The 18,394-nt window shown below is 58.9% G+C and overlaps 1 protein-coding gene across 5 annotated transcripts in view; it reads left to right on the top strand.

Moving 5' to 3' along the window:
* The first annotated feature begins 3,759 nt into the window (after nucleotides 1–3,759).
* Nucleotides 3,760–18,394, top strand: part of SEMA3F (semaphorin 3F) — a 33,651-nt gene continuing 19,016 nt past the window's right edge. For 3 of the 5 annotated variants that reach the window (XR_008546961.2, XM_016941136.3, XM_016941138.3), the window contains exons 1-2: nucleotides 3,760–3,881; nucleotides 7,889–8,048. Coding sequence is in view for 3 of the 5 variants with exons in the window: in XM_016941136.3 (XP_016796625.1) it covers nucleotides 7,937–8,048 (112 nt within the window). In the remaining 2 variants the exon portion in view is untranslated. Of the gene's footprint in view, nucleotides 3,882–7,888; nucleotides 8,049–9,182; nucleotides 9,317–18,394 lie in introns of those variants that run through there. The other 2 variants (XM_063806783.1, XM_016941137.3) reach the window with 2 other exon arrangements.

The raw sequence follows: 18,394 nt of genomic DNA on the forward strand, positions 1-18,394 counted from the left end.
GAAGTCCACCCTGAAGCTCAGCCAGGTCCACCCAGATCCGAGTGCAGTGTCTCCCAGGCAGCCGGAGCACACCTGGGAAGGAGGAGGAAGCTGCCCCAGGAAGGGATTCCAGAGGTGGATTCAGTGCAGGAGCCGGACCTGGCCTAACCAGCTGTGTCTGCACACACCCCTTCACCTGCGTGACCAGACTAGCACCAGGGCGGGCCATGGGGGAGGCTGAATGAAACTCAGGCCTAAGATCTGAGTGTCCTACCCAACAGGAGGGAGGTCAGGCCAGTAGGAAGCCAGCCTGTCTGTCTCCCTTCAGATGACGCCACAGGGCATCCTGGGTGGTTCTCAGGTGGAGTTAGAACAGCAGAGTGGCTTCTGGAGAGGAGGACAGAAGGATTGTGGGTGTCAAGGAGAGCACAGGGTGGGGGGCAGCCAGTCCAGAGGAGCTGAGAGTAGGGCAGGGAGTTGACTCCCTGACTCTTGGCTTCTTGGCTGTGTTCCCTCTCCGATCTGGTGCTGCAGGGATTTGCTCTCTTATTTTTGCTCTCTTATTCACATGATAAAGATGCGTGGAGTTCCAGAAGCGCCCTGTGGGACTCCAGCAGGCATCCAGCTCCTGCGTGCCTATCAGGGTTGCAGGCCCTTGGCTCCATGTGGGCCCTGCAGCCTGGCCTTCCTGTCCTGGAGCTTTCCCACAGCCACTGAAAATGCCTTCTCCAGGCACCACAGCCTGGTGGCTCCAGGCCTCCCCCCACCCTCCCTACCTCCCCACTCTCCTCCCTCATGCTCAACTGTACAATGGGGACAACAGGGCCTGCTTCTCAGCCCAATTGTGAAGCACCTGGGGGTGAATAACCGCAAAACTTGCTGGCATGCAATGCCTCCCAACCTGGTATCCAGAGCTGGTTTTGAGGGGTCTGTGGACCTCTGAAATTGAAGACAAAATTGTGAAAAGCTATACAATATTCCCCTGAATAATATAATATACCTCGGAGATATGGCGGGTTTGATTCCAGACCACCACAATAAAGCTAACATTGTAATAAAGCAACTCACAAATTTTTTTGGTTTCCCAGTGCATATAAAAGTCATGTTTACACTATACTGTAGTCTGTTAAGTGTGTGATAGCATTATGTCTAAAAAATGTACATATCTTAATTAAAAAACACTTTATTGCTAAAAAATGCTAATGAAGTGAGCACATGCTGTTGGAAAAATGGTGCTGATAGACTTGCTCGACACAGAGTTGCAACAAACCTTCAACTTCAGAAAACACAATATCTGCAAAACGCAATAAACCACAATAAAATGAGGTCTGCCGATATGTATATGCACACACACATACAAACTATAACAACATATTATGATGATACAAAATGCTCACCCCAGCACTGACACAGAGCAAGGGCTCAGTGTGGATTCACTGCTGCAATAACAATTTTTTTGGTATGATTATTCAGCCCTCTCGAATTGCTTAGGAAGGAATTGGCACTCCACCCCATGCAGCCAGGCTCAATTCTAGCTCTTTGCCCTCTTCCTGGCCCCCTTCCCTGGTCTCCCTGCCATTGAAGGCCTCTGTGTGCTGGGCCTATTCTGTGTGTCTGAGTGGAGCTTCATGAACAGATCAGTTGAGCCTCTTTCCTTCCCAACCCAGTACGCTGGAGTCTCTGGCAAGTCCTGACAGCTCTTCCGTGGTAACCAGCATGATGCTGATGATGCTGGAGATAGTGATAGAAGTGGCCAGGCTATAAGGAGACCATGGAGGCTGTGAGAGGATGGAAGGGATGGTGTTGGAAGCCATAGAGATGGTGGCTTAAGCTGTATTGGTGATGGTGGTGCAGTGGTGGTGACCTCAGGGGTGACCCTCATACAGATGAGTGGGGATGAGGAGAGATGGATTGTCACAGTGTTTTCAATGAGGCGTGACAAAGGGGAGAGGTGCAGGTGCTGTCACAGCAGCTCCATAACCCCAGGATGGTGTTTGCTTACCTCAAATGCCCTGCCTGTGCTTGGAGCATGAGGCAGCACTCTAAGTCCTGAGTCAGGAGACCCTCAGCAGGATCCCTAGTGCCCAGCTCCACCCTGCACTTGGAGTCAACCAGTCAATGGGTCAGAGGGAGAGAGGTCTTTTCCTGGAGGTCTTGCTAGCCAGGGAGAGAAGTGGGAGGAGGAAGAAGGCGGAGAGGAGGAGTGAGAAGAAAAAGAGAAAGGAGGAAGACGGTAAAGAGCAGGAAGAAGGAGGAGGAAGAAGAGAAGGAAATGCATGGGGCGGAGGAAGAGAAGGGAGAGGAGGAGAGGGCAGAGAAGGAAAAATCCAGGAGAAGAGAGGAGAAGGAGGAAAAGGAGGGAGATGGAAAAGAGGGAGAAGAGGAGAGAGGAAGAGGGAGAAGAGAGGGGAGAAGGAAGGAGAGGCAGAGGGAGAAGAGGAGAAAGGAAAGAGGAGAAAGAGGAGGGCACAGAAGACAGAACAGGAAGAGGATGAAGGAGAGGACAAAGGGCCAACGCCCCTGGGAGCCTCCGCAGGGTGCCCAGGGCAGGGCTGAGAAGTGGTCCTGGTGGTGAGGCCATGACCTTGGAAAGTTGGGTTGGGCAGAGGGTCCCTTCCTGGGGTCACGGTAGGCCCTTCTCAGTTGCTGAGCCATTGGCTCATCACCAGGCCATTTGAAAGCAAATGTCCCCTTGAGGTGAGAAAGTGCTAGCTGATCTGGCCTCTCTAAGGTATGGAACTATAAGGAGAGTCTGTGGGAGCTGCTGGCCTGAAATAACGGCTGGCGATTGAGGCGATCACGGGGAGTCGTTGAATGGCTGGAGAGAGCTGTGTGGCTGGGCTGCCCCCGACCTGGCCTAGGCTGGAGGCTGAGCCCGCGGGAAGGTCCGGCGGTGCCAGCCGTCCCAGGGGCTGCACCGCCACCTGCTGAGCAGCCCGGGCAGTCAGGGGTCCTGCGCCGCGGGGCCCACGCACGGGACCAGGGGCGCGGCCGGCGGCGAGTGGGAATGAGGGACGCGGAAGGGGGTGCTCAGGTGAGCGCAGGCTCGTTGCTCCCTGGCGCTGCAGCCCTTCTCGCCAGGGAGTTGAATGCCCGGGTAAACACCAGGCGCGATGTGTGCGGTGTATTCACAGAGAGACAAAGCCAGGGCGGGGCGGGGGCGCCGCCCGAGAAGCGGGGGCGGGGGCGAGGGGTGCAGACTAGTCTCCCCCGGCGCGGGGTGCCCACCGCCTGGGAAGCCTGAGCCCGGCCCACGGACAGGTGGAGCGGGGGCGGGGCGGTGGCTGGGCGGGTCCCGCCCCGGGGGTGGGGCTGGGCGGGCCGGGCGGGGCGGGGCTGCGCTATGCAAATGTCGCCCACGGGCGGCCAATTGCCGGCGCTCCCCGCGCGGCTCTGAGCGCCCCGTCCCGCCGGCGGCCGCGAGACCAGAGCGAGCGAACGAACCGCGGCGGTCCGGAGAGCCCCGAGCGCAGCGCAGGACCTGGGCACGCCGCGAGGAACCGTGCAGCCCAGCGCGGCCGCCCGGCCCGGGTCCAGCAGCCAGGACAGCGCAGCGCTTCGAAGCCGAGTGCGCGCCACCGCCCGCGCCCCGCGCTGGGGAATGCGCCCTCGGCGCGCCGGCCAGGGGGCGCCCGCAGCCCACCCCAGGGGAGGCGGCCCCGAGCGCCCCTGAGCCTTCCCATGGCCCGGGCTGGGGCCCGGGCCCTCGGCTGCTGACGCGCCCGAAGCCCGCGGAACCGGTTAAGCCGCGGCCGCGGCGCCGATCCCGGCTGAGGTGCAGCGGCGAGAGGTCGCGGGCAGGGCCATGGCCCCGGGGGGCCGCTAGCGCGGACCGGCCCAACGGGAGCCGCTCCGTGCCGCCGCCGCCGCCCGGGCGCCCAGGCCCCGCCGCTGCGGAAGAGGTGAGTGCAGCGGGAACCGGGAGGGAGCGGGCAGGCGGCCGGGCCACCCCGCGACCCCTCTGGGACCCGCGGCACTGCAACTCCGCAGAAGTGTCCGGGGAGCGGGTCTCGTCGAGCCGGGGGGCTGCCCGCGGACATAGGGGCGACAAGGCTGGGGTGGGATTCTTACCTGTCTTGGAGGCCCGGACCCCTTACCTACGGGGCGGCGTATGGATGTGTGGATGATGTGGCCTGCGGGGTCACCCATGTGCAAAGCAACTTTTTCCTGCAAGGTTCTGGGTGGATGCTCTCATAAACCCCCACCTTCACGCTTCTGGAGCGGGAGTTCCGATCCCCCTTCTGCCTCAGCTCTCTCTCCCATTAACGCCCGAGGCAGCGCTCTTCCCCGTAGATGCGCTTGCCCTACCTCAGTGTCTCTACTTGAGGACTGGCCAGCCCGAAGGGAAGCGGTATACTGGCAGTCCCCACGTGGGGGGTCTCCCACATCAGCAGAGTGGGAGGACCTCCAGTCCTGAGGCATTTCTCCCAGCATTGTGCCAGCCCCTTGACCCCCAGCTGCCACCTTGGGTTTGCTTTTACAGCAGAGTCCTGCCTGGATTAGGGGCATGGCTGTGTGTAGTGTGTAGGTGAGCTTGGAGAGCCTGCGGTCAATCCCTAGTTTGAACCAGGGGTCCCAGTGGTGAAGTGGGCAAGGGACAGCGGGGGCTTGGCGGGGTTGCCCCCAGCAGATGGGACAGGAGGGTATCAAAGTTGGCCTAGGAATGAGGCAGTGCTGGCGGGAGTTGGCTGGAGCTGGGGCTGGGGGCCCCACTGGATAAATAACTCCTAATTTTTGAGATAGCTGTGTTTTGCCACCAGAACATTACTGCTTGGGGGAGGTAAGGGAGACGCCAACCAAAGACACCAGTATGTTCACCCTGAAGCTGGGCCAGGTTGGGGACCTCTGTCCTCCTGAATTCACCCAGATAGTCTCCCAGTAGTTATCCTAGTTGCAGAGAAGGGAAAACTGCACCCAGGGGTTGGGAGCCCCATCTCAGCCCAGGGGGTTGGATGGAGCTGAGGCCTCTTCCCAGGCTACCCAAGGGGTGTGCCAGGACCCCGTAGGGTATAGTGTCTAGGCAGGCGGGGGGCACAGGCATGCCTACTCCTGCTGCTCCCCCTTCAGCTCCGAAGGAGCCAGGCCCGGAAGTGGGGAGGTCGGGGCCGGAGAGAAAGCAGGGGCCAGAGAGAAGGCGGCAGCCCACCCAGCCTCAGCCCCTCGCTGCTCAGCATACCTTGGGGGGAGGATGGAGCCAGGCTCAGGTGACCTTGACTGGGAAACCCTGGCCACAAAAGGGGGGTTTCAGTCCCAGCTATGCTGGGGTGGCTCTGCTTCCTGGTCCTTGAGGTGTTGGGGGATGGGGAAGCTGAGGAGCCAAGAAGGAGACGGAGCTCTTGTTGAAGTGGGGGAGGGAATCTGAGGGGCTGGGTAGCGGGTGGGGTGCTGTTGATAATCTCCCCATGTTCCCCTACGGCCCCTGTTCCTGCCTCCCTTCCATCCAGGCAGTCCTCAGCTCGGAGGAGCCAACCTCCCTTCCTGGAGACAGGCTGTCCACCCCCACCCCCAACTCCAAGCCTGGGCGGTCTGGATCCGGCTGTACAGTTTGACCACCTGGCCCCCTGTCCCATCCCAGGTGCCTCCGGACTCCTTCCTCTGGCCGCCTCTTCCCTGCACCCCTTGCCAGCCCCAGCTCCTCGTTTCTTTGTTCAAGCGTCTCTCCTCCGTCCCTCCCTCTCTCCTCCCTCTCTCCTCCTCCCTCCCGCCTGCCTCCCTCCCTTGCTCCCTCCCACCAGCCTTCCTTCCCTCCTTCTCTGCTTTCTTCCTGGTGGGCTCCCAGGTGGCGGTGGCTGTTCCTCCTCTGTCCACTGACCTGGGCTTGGTGTGACTTGGGGGCTTTTCTGGGGCTGGGGCTGGGTGACAGGCATCTCGGGACTGGCAGAGGGGAAGGCACTGTGGGTTTGCCCTTTCTTTCCCTCTCTGTCCTTCTCCTTTTCTTCCTTCCCTCTCCTTCTTTCCCCCACCTGCCAGGCTGTCCAAGAGGGGACCTGGACTTGAGACTGAGGCCCCAGCAAACTTGAGCCCCTCCCCATTCACCTCTTTAAAAGGCCAAAGCATTTGGATGGGAAGTCCCTGTAGGGACCCAGTAGAAAGACTCCCCACCTATCTGGACACATTGGGTGACTCCAACCCTGTCCTTGGTGACACTGACTTTGTCACCATGAACATGGATGAAGGAAAAAATGAGGTCATGGGGAGGGGGGAGGCGGGAGGCAGGTTGACAGGAGCCCCCGTTACATAGTATCGAAGCTCTCTGAGGGACTCAGACGGCATCTTGCGCCAGGACAGTATCTCCCAGCTCCCCTGAGCCCCACCCCACTAGCAGGTCAAGTTCTTGAGCAAACTCATGCTTGTAAGGACGTGTGTGGGCCTGCAAGTGTGAACGTGTGCATATCCACAACTGTTATCAGGGGCCTCCCAGGTGCACCTTGAGGGTGACGGTGGCTGCACAGCCATTTCTCCCACCTGCCCCCACTTCTCAGAGCCTGCCATTCAGTCAGCACTAGCTTTGTGCCTCCCAGACCTGAGGAGGGGCTGGTTCTGATTCCCCCATCCCCCAGCTAGCCTCCCCAGGAGGCAGCATCTATGACGGGGGATCTGGAAGGACCATGAGCGGTGTGCCAGGCCCTCGGGAGAGAACATTCACACAGAGGGCACCGCGTAAGGAGTGGGCCAAGAGGCTGAAGCTGCACTTCCTGTCTGAGGAGCCATGAGTGGTTTGCCTTGGCAGGAGAGGCCCGGGCTGGGGGAGGTGGGTCTAGGGATGTCATCAGGGTCTAATGAGTGGGGCCTAAGAGTCAGACTGGAGCCTGGGCTTTGCCTCAGCATTGAGCAGCTATGGCAGGGGAGTCCCAGGCCATAGTACTGCCAACTCCCATCCCAGCATCCTAGAGATGGGCCTGGGGTCCTGCCTGCCATGGAAGAAGGGAGTACACAGGGCAGATCTGGGGGATGGGGCTCACATTTTCAGTCTCGATGCCCCCACCCGCAGTGCATCCGGTTGGGGGTGGTGGTAGGAGTTGGCGCTGGTTTGTGCCGGGAGGGAGCAATATGTTCTGACAACTGGTGCTGGGCTGCGTTTACCCAACAGCCAGCCTGCCTGGGGAGACAATATTTGAAAAACACAGTATTGAAACTTGGACCTGCTGGGGCTATGGGGGATTCTGAAGGTGGCAATGCCGCTGGCCCAGATCCAGCCCCAGGCCCACTGGCCATCCTAGCTTCCCTTCTTTGCCCTCTAGAGGCGGAGCTGGAAGTTTTCCCTGGCAGGAAGTCCTTCTGCCTGTCTGACCTGCGTCTCTCCTGCTTTGATTTTAGTAAAAGTGGACTCTGCCATTCTCTGCCTTTCCTTTTCTGACTGGTGCTCCCTCTCTTCCATCTTGGGCTGTCCGCATGTGTCTCATTCCCCCACTCTCTCCTGTGCCTCCCCTCTACCGTAATAATCAGGTCCAGGTTTCTCTGTACTGGGAGAAGACCTGTGGCTGGAGCAGGCAGGGATGCACCCTATCTGTTCCCCATTCCTCCAGGTGGGAGGGAGAAGGAGTAACCCACTTTATTGGCCACAGATGCAGGGGAGAAAGGAGAAAGCATGCTGGGAGCTGGAAAGAGCCCTAAGATCACCTGGTTGGTCTGGGCCCTGTGAATAGAATTCAGCATGCCATGAGGGGTAGGGTTTGAGTCCCCAGCAGCCCCCATCAGTTCTGGTGACCCCAGGCTGGGGCCTATTGGTACTATCTCCCCAGACAAAGGCAGGCCAAAGAACGCACATGAGGTGTGCACACAGGGGCATTCATGGCCCCAGGCTAGGGGTGGAAGCGTGGAGGTACCCATCAACCTCTTTGTTCACCTTGGGTAGAAATTGAACTCCCCCATCTGCCTCACACATTCCAATCTTGGTTCCCCTTCCCAGGTTTCTAGAGAGTGGAGCCTGCTTCCTGGGCCCTAGGCCCCTCCCACAATGCTTGTCGCCGGTCTTCTTCTCTGGGCTTCCCTACTGACTGGGGCCTGGCCATCCTTCCCCACCCAGGACCACCTCCCGGCCACGCCCCGGGTCCGGCTCTCATTCAAAGGTAAGAAGCTGTTTTGTTCTTCCCCAGAAATCATCCTCTCTTTACAATAGCGCTCGGCTCCTCTGCACACGAGAGAAAGGGTGGGTCAGGACAAAACCAGGACAAATTGTACAGCCACATAGGTTGTGGGGGAGAAGGGAGACCGGGGAGGTGGTGGCTTGCTGGGAAAGGCTGGAGAACTGACCCACTTAGACACTTAGCAAAAGAGTCCAGAGTCTGGGCATCTTCCAGAGTCAGACTGTGGGTTCCTGGGCTGGGTGGCCTGAGGTCTGTAGGGCATGTCTTTCTGTATGATAATCGGAGAGGTGGCAATGTCAATCCTTCCAAACTTATGTCTGCTGCGGCCCCTCCTTGCCACTGCTATGCATCTGGTCCTGCCCTGAGCAGCCCCTGGGGTGGAAGGTCAGGCAGTTGGGCAGACACTGGAGCCTCTGGACACTGGAAGAGCAGGACCTGCTCTCTTGGGGTGTGGGTGCTCGAGGAGCCTTCCTATGGTCTCCAAGTGGGAAGGGTTCCTAGAATCCAGGAGGGGACTGTTGGCTGTGACTGGCAGGGAGGCCGCCGGTGGGTTCAGGCAGAGCACGTGCTGCTGTGAGGGCCTGAGCTCCTGAGCTCCAGTGAGCACTTTGATGAGAAGTCACTGGGAGGTTTCAGTGATGGGCTGGGGTCTGCAGAGTGAGAGGCTGGTCGCCCGCTCCATCACCATTGCACTTAACCCACTGGACAGGTGCACGCACACGGTACACACATGGGTGTACAAATGGCTCACTCGAGAGCCACTTCCTCAAGGGTGTGTGTGGTCTGAAGAGTCTACCCTGGGCCCAGGGTGAGGGGCAGTGGCCATGCTGGGGCCTGGGGGACCTGGGGTCATTGGGAGTTCTCAGCCTTGGCCCTCCTCTGGCCAGAGGTAACTTCATCCAGCCGCCTGCCCTGGGTGGGGTCGACTCAGCCCTGGCTGGCCAGATTTCCGGGCAGCCATACTGGGGTGAAAGGCTGGGGTGACCTTTCCTTCCTCGGGCTTGGCGGAGGCCCAGCCCTCACCTCACCATGTCCCCCAGCAGGGCCCCTCCCCTGGCCTCGTCCCACCCTGCCCCTTGATGGGAGGAGTAGGGGAGTAAGCTGCTTATCATCACTCTTCCCAGTCACCCGGCTCCTGGAATTTCTGAGGCTGTGCCTGGAAGGAGTCCCCTGCAGGGCCTGAGAAATGGGCCGAGAAGAGTTAATTTGTTTGGGCTGGAAAGCACCCCCCTTCCCCGGGCCCCAGGAAGGTGAGATATTTGTTCTGCTGATACCTCCACCCTTCCCTGGTGGAATTCTTCAGAGCAGATTAATAAATCTTGAAGGGGCCAGTTCCCCCGACCCCCTCCCCGGCCCAGGGTCTGGCAGCGAGAGTAGAGTGTCTCCTCCCCCGATAGTGGAAGGGAGGGGTGGCTTGGTCTCCACACCCCTGGGACCTTGCGTCCGTCCGCTCTGGGTGTTGTTTTTGTCATCATGCATGCAAGTAAGCAGGAGGGGCAAAACAGAGAGGGGTCTTCCGTGTGCTCCTTCTAAGCCTCCCTGGACCTCCAGGGGCAAAGAGTTTTGTTCCTGTTTTCCAGAGAGAGAAACTGAGGTTCAGGCACAGGCAGGGTCAAGGTCAGGCAGGAGGCAGAGGCAAAGCCAGAAATAGATCCCTGGTGTCCTGGCCTTGCCGGCGCCCACATCGCGTCAGGTCGATTCCCTCTCAATTAGCTCTGAAGCTGACACCCGCAGTGACTAAAAGCTGAGCTCGCTGGCAGCCAGCCTGGGTGTTGCCAGTCGTGGCGGCCTGGGGTGGGGCTGCAGCGCACCTGGGGCCACCCATCCCAGGGCCCCTGTGCCTTTGCACAGGAAGGTTCCCCTGCCCTGAATAACCTTCCCTGTTCCGACCTGGTCTCGTGTCCTAATTTTGTGCTTAGACTTCACTTACTACTGTATGACAGGCCCCGTGCTGAGTGCTGGGGACTCTCTGGTGAACAAGATAGGGTGCTCACAGTCAAGCTGGTGGAAAAAGCAATGGATATCCAGTTGGTCAGGGCCATCTGGGAGCCTAGCACCTGCTGTGTACCAGGCCCTGTGTATCCCCCTACACTGGGTGGTCTCAGCCTGGTTATGCACACATGAAGTGGCCCTCAGTGAGGAGCAGGCGCTCACCAAGTGTGTGTGGAGTGAGAATGGAGACCAACACTTCAAGAAACTGGGCTCCCACCATCTTCCTCCCAGAATACACGTGGGTGGCACAGAGAAGGTTACTCTCAGAAGCACTGCTGGTCACTGTGGCTCCATGTCATAGTTTTTTCATCTGTGCCTTGGACGGACACAGCAGTTGACACCCCAGGCCTCAGGGGCTCAGGCTGGGCACTCCTTGCCCTGCCCTGGGTCCTGCTGTAGTGGGGAGGTGCCGGTTCCTGCCTGGGTAGGGCTGGACCCTCCAAGCTAGAGGTGCTGGCATAAGGGGCCACACTGCCCAGGGTAGATAAAGGAACAAAGGCAGGAACTGGGCCAGGCTTGGGTTTGCTGCCCGCCCATCCGCCTGGGCACCCCAGCCAGGTCTAGAGCCAGAAGGGTGTGAGGGTCAAGCAGCCCAGGGTTCCCTCAGATTAGGGGGGCTCCTATGGCCCAGCTTCTGGGCTTCAGCAGCACAGCCAAAATCAGGCAGAAGTGAGGGTCAGATGGAGATTTCCAGGAGCAGGTGAGGTGTTTGTTCATTCCTTGCTCTTGAGAGAGTGGAGCCTGGGCTGGAAGCCTGGACAGACCCTCCTTCCTTCACCCATCCATGCCTGGGCCGGAGTCCCCTACACTGCAGAATCACTGCCAAGTCTCAGAGAAAAAGCTCTTCCTTCCCCCACCCTGAGATGACCCAGGCTCTGGGGCACCACCTCCCTCCGTGGCAGCAGCAGGGAGGTGTGAGGGCCCTGCCAGGCCCTTTGTTCAGCCTGGGGAGTGTTTACTTTTTCCCAGGAAGCTACCCCACGACACACTGCTGCTGCCTGGGCTGGGTTTGGCCAGGGATTGGGGCCAAGAGATGTTTGGTGGGGTAGAAGGACCCTGTGATGACATGAGACAGTTGTGCTGCTAGGGAAGCTGAGGCAGAAGTAGGGAGAGGGAGCAGAAGGTCACCCTGCCAGGGGAGGTCAGGAAAGATGAACATAATCGAAATAGTAGTAGGAGCCCATGAGGATAACCAAGCAATGGTCCCCCCAAGACCTAAAGAGGGTCTGCCTAGGTTTCCTGTGAGGAAGGAGGCTTACGGGGGCTGAGCGGCTTCCCAGGTCACTCAGGAGCAGGACTGAGATGGAGCCTGCATCCGCCTGATGCCTGAGGCTGTCCCAGGACTGAGAGTGGAGGGCAGGGATGGTGGTGGTGCTAGAGGCACAGACCCTTCACATGAGCTAGGAACAAGGAAGATTCCAGCATTCTGCAGTGCTGGTTTAGGCTTCCTAGCCTCGTTTCCCAAAGAAAGGGCTGGGGTCGCACTGGGCAGGCTCCCCATGCCCTCTGTCTGCCGAAGCAACGGAATTGGGGTTTGCTTATTTCCAGGCTATAAATCCGGCCCTCCATCACTCTGGCCCTTCCACTGAGCAGGGTCCCTAGGAAGGCCTCTCATGTCAGAGATGGGAACATCAGGGCCTAAGAGAGGAAAGGGCTCCTGTTCCAGAGCAGCCTGGAGTTTGAGCCCTCCGGGCCAATAGCCCAGAACAGTGCCACCGCTCACATCATTTGCATGTGGCATCAGAGGACCAAGGTTGCCAGGTTTGGAGATGATGAGGTTAGAGGTTAGGAAGGGTCACAGCCCGTTGACTTCCCCTCAGGAGTTGATGTGAGTTGAGGTGCCTCTAGCAAGCCTTGATGGAGCCTTAGCCCTCAGGCCTGGTGCAGGAGTAGGGGTGGGGCTGGAGAGCTAGAGGGCATGCTCTTGCCCCCCAGGGGCTCCTTGGCCAGCCAGAGCAAGGCATGGGGCTTTGGTGGGGGAGGAGGGGGAGTAGGCCCAGGAGCTTTGAGGCCAGTGTGGCACCAGGGAGCTGGGCAGGGGTCAGGTGGCTCTGGCAGCTACAGTGGGGGTTGGAGCTCACAAGCCAGGGAGGGTAGGTGTTCCAGGATACGCCAGGATGAGGGAGGAAGGAAGACCCAAAGCATGAACTTGAGCCCAGATCCCTTGAGCCCAGATCTGGAGTTTCAGTTTTCTGGAAATGGGAGCTGCCTTACTCCTGAGAGACTTGGAAGTGGCCGCTTTGGAGTTGGGAGGTCCTGGAAGCTGCACATCCCCCAACTGGCTAGGAATTGGTCTTTGGAGAGAATGGAGACAGGGTCCTTGTGCTTGCTGGAGAACCTGCCTGACGCCCAGCCTGGGTCAGCCAGGCCAGGGGCTGGGGCTTTCAGCTGTGGCCTTCCAGGTCCAGTGGAGCTTCAGATGGGACCTCCACTGTCTGGGCCTCCGCAGCACAGGCCTTGTCTCTGGTTCCCTGGCATGATGCCCGCCCCTCCTTCCCTGGCTCCAGCTTCCCTTGGCACTAAGCGAGGAGCTGGTGCATGCTCAAGGAGTAAATCATGTTCCTTGGCAGCCCCCACTGCTTCGTAATCGTAAAGAATTTAAAGAGAAACCGCCAAGATAAAAATCTCACCAGCCCATAAAGGCATCTTTCACCCTGCAGCTTGGGAGACAGTGAGCCTCAGAGTGGGCTCTTGGCTGTCTGCACCTGTGTGTATGCACCTCCGGCCCCTTGACTCCTCCAGAGGTGGTAATAGCTCAGAAGGTGGCTTTAGGGCCATGGGTACCTGGTCCTTGACTCCTGGGAGACCTCCATCTCCTCACTCAGGAGAGTGGGGTGCTTAAATTTGGTGTAATGCAGAAGTGGTGATGGTGGTGGCTGAGCTAGCTGGTCCCAAAGGCAAAACCCAGTTCTACCAGTGTTAGCTGTGTGAGTTCAGCCAAGTGGCTTAGCCTCTCTGAGCCCTGGTTTCTCCTGTGTAAGGTGGGAATGGCAGTGGCCCTGTGGAAGCAGCATCATGAGGGCTCAGACTGTCTTGCTTGCATCCTGTCCATGGGTAGATCTTGCTTGGTGAACATCGTTCTGTGTTCCCACTGCCTTTTCTGGAAAATGGGAGTAAGAACAATACTGGCCTCATTGTGTTGTCAGGAGGATTAACTGTGTGAGTATGGTCACTGTGGAAGAAATCTCAGTCACCAGGAGCGATCCTGAGGCTGGTATGCAGGTGAGGGCAGGTCCAGGGGCATGCCCCAAGGAGTCCCAGACTGCCTCACCCCTTCCTCCAGAATTCTAACTTTTGGTAAGGGAGATGGTATTTGGAAAGGACTCCAGGAAGGACCCTGAGTCCTGTGGGGTGGGTGGAGTAGGGTCAGGAGGAGGAAAATTCCTACCATGGGTATCTGGGCAGGCTTCATGGAGGAGGCTGCATCTTGAGCAGGGGAGGGGAGGTTGTAGGGGAGGGAAGAGCTGGAGCACAGGGAGGGTGCATGTGGTGCAGCACCTGGGGAAGAGGACAGATGCTAGATGCAGTCTTGCTTTTGGGACAAGGATATAGAGTTCTACTTTCTGTTTCTGGTTTTTAAGCTCTTTTTCCTCATGGCAGAGGTACTAAATATGTATTATGGAAAAATTCCAGTGATACGGATGCATTTGGCGGGAGTGATGCCTTGGAAGTAGCTCCCTAGAGACTGGCTCCAAGGCCTGGTTGGGACGCACAGTTGGCTGCAATAACTCCTTCTGTGAATGCTGCTCCAGCTCCTGCCATGTGTCCTAGGGGTGACCAGACCTGGGCTGCTCACTCAGGCATCTGCAGGGCTGGGCAGAAAGCATGTTTGCCTGGCTTGGCCTGGTGCTATCCTGGGAATCTGAGCCCCGCCTCAAGAAGCCCTGGGAGCTTTGGAGAAGGAGAGAGGATTCCTGCTGCATTTTTCTTAGAAATAGCAAGAGGGCCTTTGCCAGAGGCCTGGATGCCAGAAGGCTATGGTCTGAATCCAAAGCCTAGCTCACGTGGGTGCCAGAGCTTGGCAGGCCTACAGCCCCCCACCCAGCCTGCTGGGCAGCCCCAGGGAGAGGGTGGAGGCCTCCTGGGCTCCAGTCCCTGACCACTGGTCCTGACCCAGCAACGAATGGGGTCTGGGCAGTGGCTGCTGGCCTAGGATTGGGGGGCTAGCCTGTTGGGGAGGGAGTGGGGCTCATCCGGGCTGATGGGCTGGGCTGACTTCTGGCACTCTCACTGGGCCGAGGGGAGCACTGGCTATCTGGTGCATCTCTGCAGGGCAAAGACAGACCCAAAGCAACCGGCCCCTCCAGGGATCAGGAAGCCTCAGCTCCGGATCCCCCTTCCCCCACTCTTCTTCCTTCCTTCCTCCCCCTACTCCCCCTTGCCTCCACCCCTCCCTTTGCCACCCCTCTTGGCTTCCTACCCGGACATGCTCTTTCCTCGGACGTCTCTGTACCCAGCCAAGAGCCTTGTTCCTTCCCACTTGGGGCTCGGTGCTGATGCCCTCATTTCCCCCGGCCAGAGTCCACTGCCTCGTGTGTCTGCTGTTCAGCCAGCACGGTTGCCTTCTAAGGGTCATACACTACAATTGGCAGAGCGGCTAGAATTTGGGAGCCCTTTGGGCTCCTACAGCTCCAAGGCTGAGTGGCTAGCACTCCAGGGGGCCTCTCCCAGGGCTGCCTGTATTGCCATTTTTATCAGCGCCTTCCTGGCTGGGCCTGGGGCCTGTGCGGAGTGCTCACTGCCTGCCCTTGACTGGCTACCGGCTGAGTCCTGCTGAGGTCCTAACCCAGCCTCACTGCATCCTCCAAGGCTGACCCCAAGCATGCACCTGTCTGCCCTGTGCCTCGGTTTCTCCATCAGAATGTTGGGGAGGGGCTAAGACTGTCTGGAACATCCCGGGAATCTCTGGGTGGGTGTTGTGAAGGGGCTGCAGGGACCGCAGGAATCCGAGGAAGGCCGCAGAGATGGGGGCTGGGCCCAGGGGAGGGGGAGGGTTTTGACACCCACCAGCCTGTTGGTCCCATCTTGGCCTGTCTGTCTGGGTGATTTATCAGAGTAAATGAGCCATGGAGAGTTTGTTGTCTTTTGCAGTCATGGGGAGGAGGAGGTGGTGGAGGAAGGAGTGAGGGGTTTCCGGGCCAGGTCTGGAATGTGGGAGGAGGAGGTGGGTCCCCCGGGGGCCTCTGAAACTGGAGGCACTCACTGAATGGCCTTTTCACTCTCCCCACCTGAGAAATGGATCAGTGCAGCCCTCCCCTTCAGAACGATCCCCTCTTTCCATCCCCTTCATACTTCTTGGGGCACATTCCTGTGTGATCTGCTAGTCTGGTCATCTTCTCCCACCCCCTGCTCAGGACCAGGTCTCTTGACCACAGTGTCCTTCCAAAGCTGAGCCGGAGCCCTGACTTGCCCAGCTGGTGAATGCCCAAATGTGTTCTCACAGGCAACCATGCACACTGTTAAGTTCCAAGTGGGACGTCTAGGCCTCTGGAACTACCAGCCCAGGCCTAGGATGGTCAGGTGCATGGACCATGGGGAAGGCAGGGGTCAGTGGAGTTGCCGAGGCCGGAGAGACCCCATCTGCTGGGACAGAAGGTCAGAAGTCACTGGGTGTCCTTCGGGGATGAGGCATGGATCCCCTGGTTCCCGGCTGGCGAGTCAGGGAGTGATCCTGCTGCTCCATCACTTCTGGCTTTTCCTGGTTTGAGGCTGAGCTGTGCCCTCAGCCTATCCTGTCCTGGGCGGAGTAGGTGAGCACTGGGGCGGAACGGGCGTGGGAACAGCATGCCTGGACCTGCTGGCCCCAGCCCCCTGCCCCCTGCCCCCAGCCTTTAGTCACTGAAATGGGAGGGAAGTGTACAGCGGCGTTTTGGCCCAGCTGGGCTCTTACCCCTGTACGGTGTTTACTGAACAGCTGGGATGTTTACAGTAGCCCTTGCAAAGGGGCCCCTCGTTGCAGGGGATTTCCCATCTTGAGGGTCCCACTGGGGCTCTTCTGACCTCACCAATTCCCTGCACCCCTGGGATAGATGTGTCAGGGATACAGAGACCATAACCATCTCCACTTTACCAGAGCCAGTGGTGCCTGTCCCCTTGGCCTCTGGCCTTCGGTTCCTCTGCTCTGGAGGAGCCAACATTTCCCACCGCATTTCCTAGAGTGGAGCTCTAGGTGGTGAAATACGGTAACTGGGTCCCCAGTTCAGACATTTAAATTAAATTCAATCAGAGCGGTTATTGAATAAAAACACACGGAGTCATTTACATGTTAATTATGTTGAATGGACTACTAGACCATAATTAGTTGCTAATTGGGTGAGAGTGGCTGTAATTGGTTTTGTTGGCACCAACCTGGCTCACCTACCTGGGGGGAAGCGGGGGTTGGTGTGGATGGCTCCTAGGGAGGCCCTCTGGGTCTCCAATCTGGAAGGCCTGGCTAGAGATGCTATGCGGGGGCAGATCTCGAGGGGCTTAGGGTCAGAGGAACCTGGAACCTCTCCCCAGGGAGGGTGCAGCTGGGGTCTGGCTTCTAGGGTTCCCATCCAGAGCATAGGGGGAAAAGGGGGAACTGGAGGAGCTACTCCAGATCAGCAGTGATAGTCTCCCCTGCCCAGCCCCATGTGGGACCTGGGCTTGAACAAATGGTAAGTGCCCAAGAGTGGGTCTGTGGGAGCCCAAGGCAGGCATCACTCAGGTGTGTCTCTGCACATACTGGGCCCTGGGTTGGCCTGATCAGGGTGGCGTTGGGGGGTAAGTGGGTGTGCCAAGCAGGGGGAAGGTACGTGCAAAGGCATCTGGGCCTCCCTGCCCCCCCCGCTTAGCTTGGCTGGGGTTCCCGGGGTTGTAGGTCTGTGGCCATGGGCTGAGGCCTTCCGGCTGGCCGCTCATTAAAAGAGGATTAGGCTGAGAGCCAGGGGGCCAGCCCAGTCCCCAGGCCTTCCTCTGGGGCTCCTCACAGCTTTGGGGGAGTGATAAAAGGGCCGGGGCCACCCCTTCCTGGATCCTGTGGGGGTATCCGGTAGGGACCACCTGGGCCCTGCCATGCCTCTTGCCGCCACTGCTACTATAGCCTTGGCTACCTCAGTTTCCCTCCTCAGAAGGTCAGGAGGTCTGTCTTTCCGGTGGGTGAAACACTGACAAAGACCCAGGCTGGCGCCTCCCCTTGTCCCCCAGTCCCATCTCTCTTCAGCTCAGGGATTAGGGCTGCACTGGCTCACTAGAGGTCAGAGGTCTGAGCTAGGCTGCAGGGATCTGTCTATCATCCCCAGTCCCCATCACTGCTGGGGGAGGTGACGCTGTCAGTCAGGGCCTGCTGCTTTGTGGGGCTATAACCAAGGGGGCGGGCTGCCCACCTCTGCTCCAAGACTCCTCTTTTTGCAGCAGCCCATGCCTCACTGCACGCAGACCTGATGTCCTGGAGACCAGCAGCAAGGGGTAGGGGCTGCCCACTTGGGGTCTTCGGGTGAGGGCTGTGGACATGCCTCCTCAGTGCCTGTCCTCACCTGCCCCCACCTTTAAAGTAAGGTATCACCAGCTGCTTCCCAGATATGAGGGACCAGGGGGCCCCCAGGACCCAGCCCTGTGTGCCTTGAGAAGGTCCTGCCTCTGGACCTGTGCCAGGCCGCTTTGGGCTGGGACCCCAAGTGCTTGATGGCCATGAGAGAGTCCTGGAGGCCAGGAACGGCTGCGGAAATGAGGTGTCTGATGCCAGAAAAGGCTCTTCCTTCCCGATGACGGGAAAATCCTTCCCGGATGTCACCCCTCCCAACTTGTGCCCAGCCTGGGTGAGAGTATGGGGGTGGGGAGCCCTTCCCAGGAGACAGCACCCAGGCACACCACCCTTCCTCCCCCTAAGGTCAAAGCTTATCTGGGCTGGAGTCCTGATCCCCACAGAACCCTTGATTGTGCCCAGCCCCTCCCTCAACATTGCCATGGCATTCGAGGAGGCATGGCGCTCCTGCTGCCAGAGCCGGGCGTGGGACAAGTGGAGCAGATGTGGGGATTGGCCTTAGGACATGACCAGGCTGGGTCTGCATCAGCCCTGGCCCCCACTGATGCCACCTCAGGTCCCAGGTTCCTTTGTTCCTAATGTCCCAAGTCCCTGTCCCTTAAGGGAGCTGGGGCCTGGTAGGATCTGGCACCTGCTGACGGCAGGTTTTGGAGGAGGATACCCAGGGCTACTTGCCCACCCCCTGCTCTGACTCAGGCTGCTTGGAGGAGTGAAGGCTCCCAGTTCCTTTGCCTCATGGTGGAGTGGGGAGCAGGGGACAGGACACCCTGTGACCTGGGTTGAGTACCACTCTCCTTTGGGCCTCAGTCTTCCTGTCTGCAGCTGGGGG

Source organism: Pan troglodytes, chromosome 2 (assembly GCF_028858775.2).
Source record: "Pan troglodytes isolate AG18354 chromosome 2, NHGRI_mPanTro3-v2.0_pri, whole genome shotgun sequence".
NCBI lineage: Eukaryota > Metazoa > Chordata > Mammalia > Primates > Hominidae > Pan > Pan troglodytes.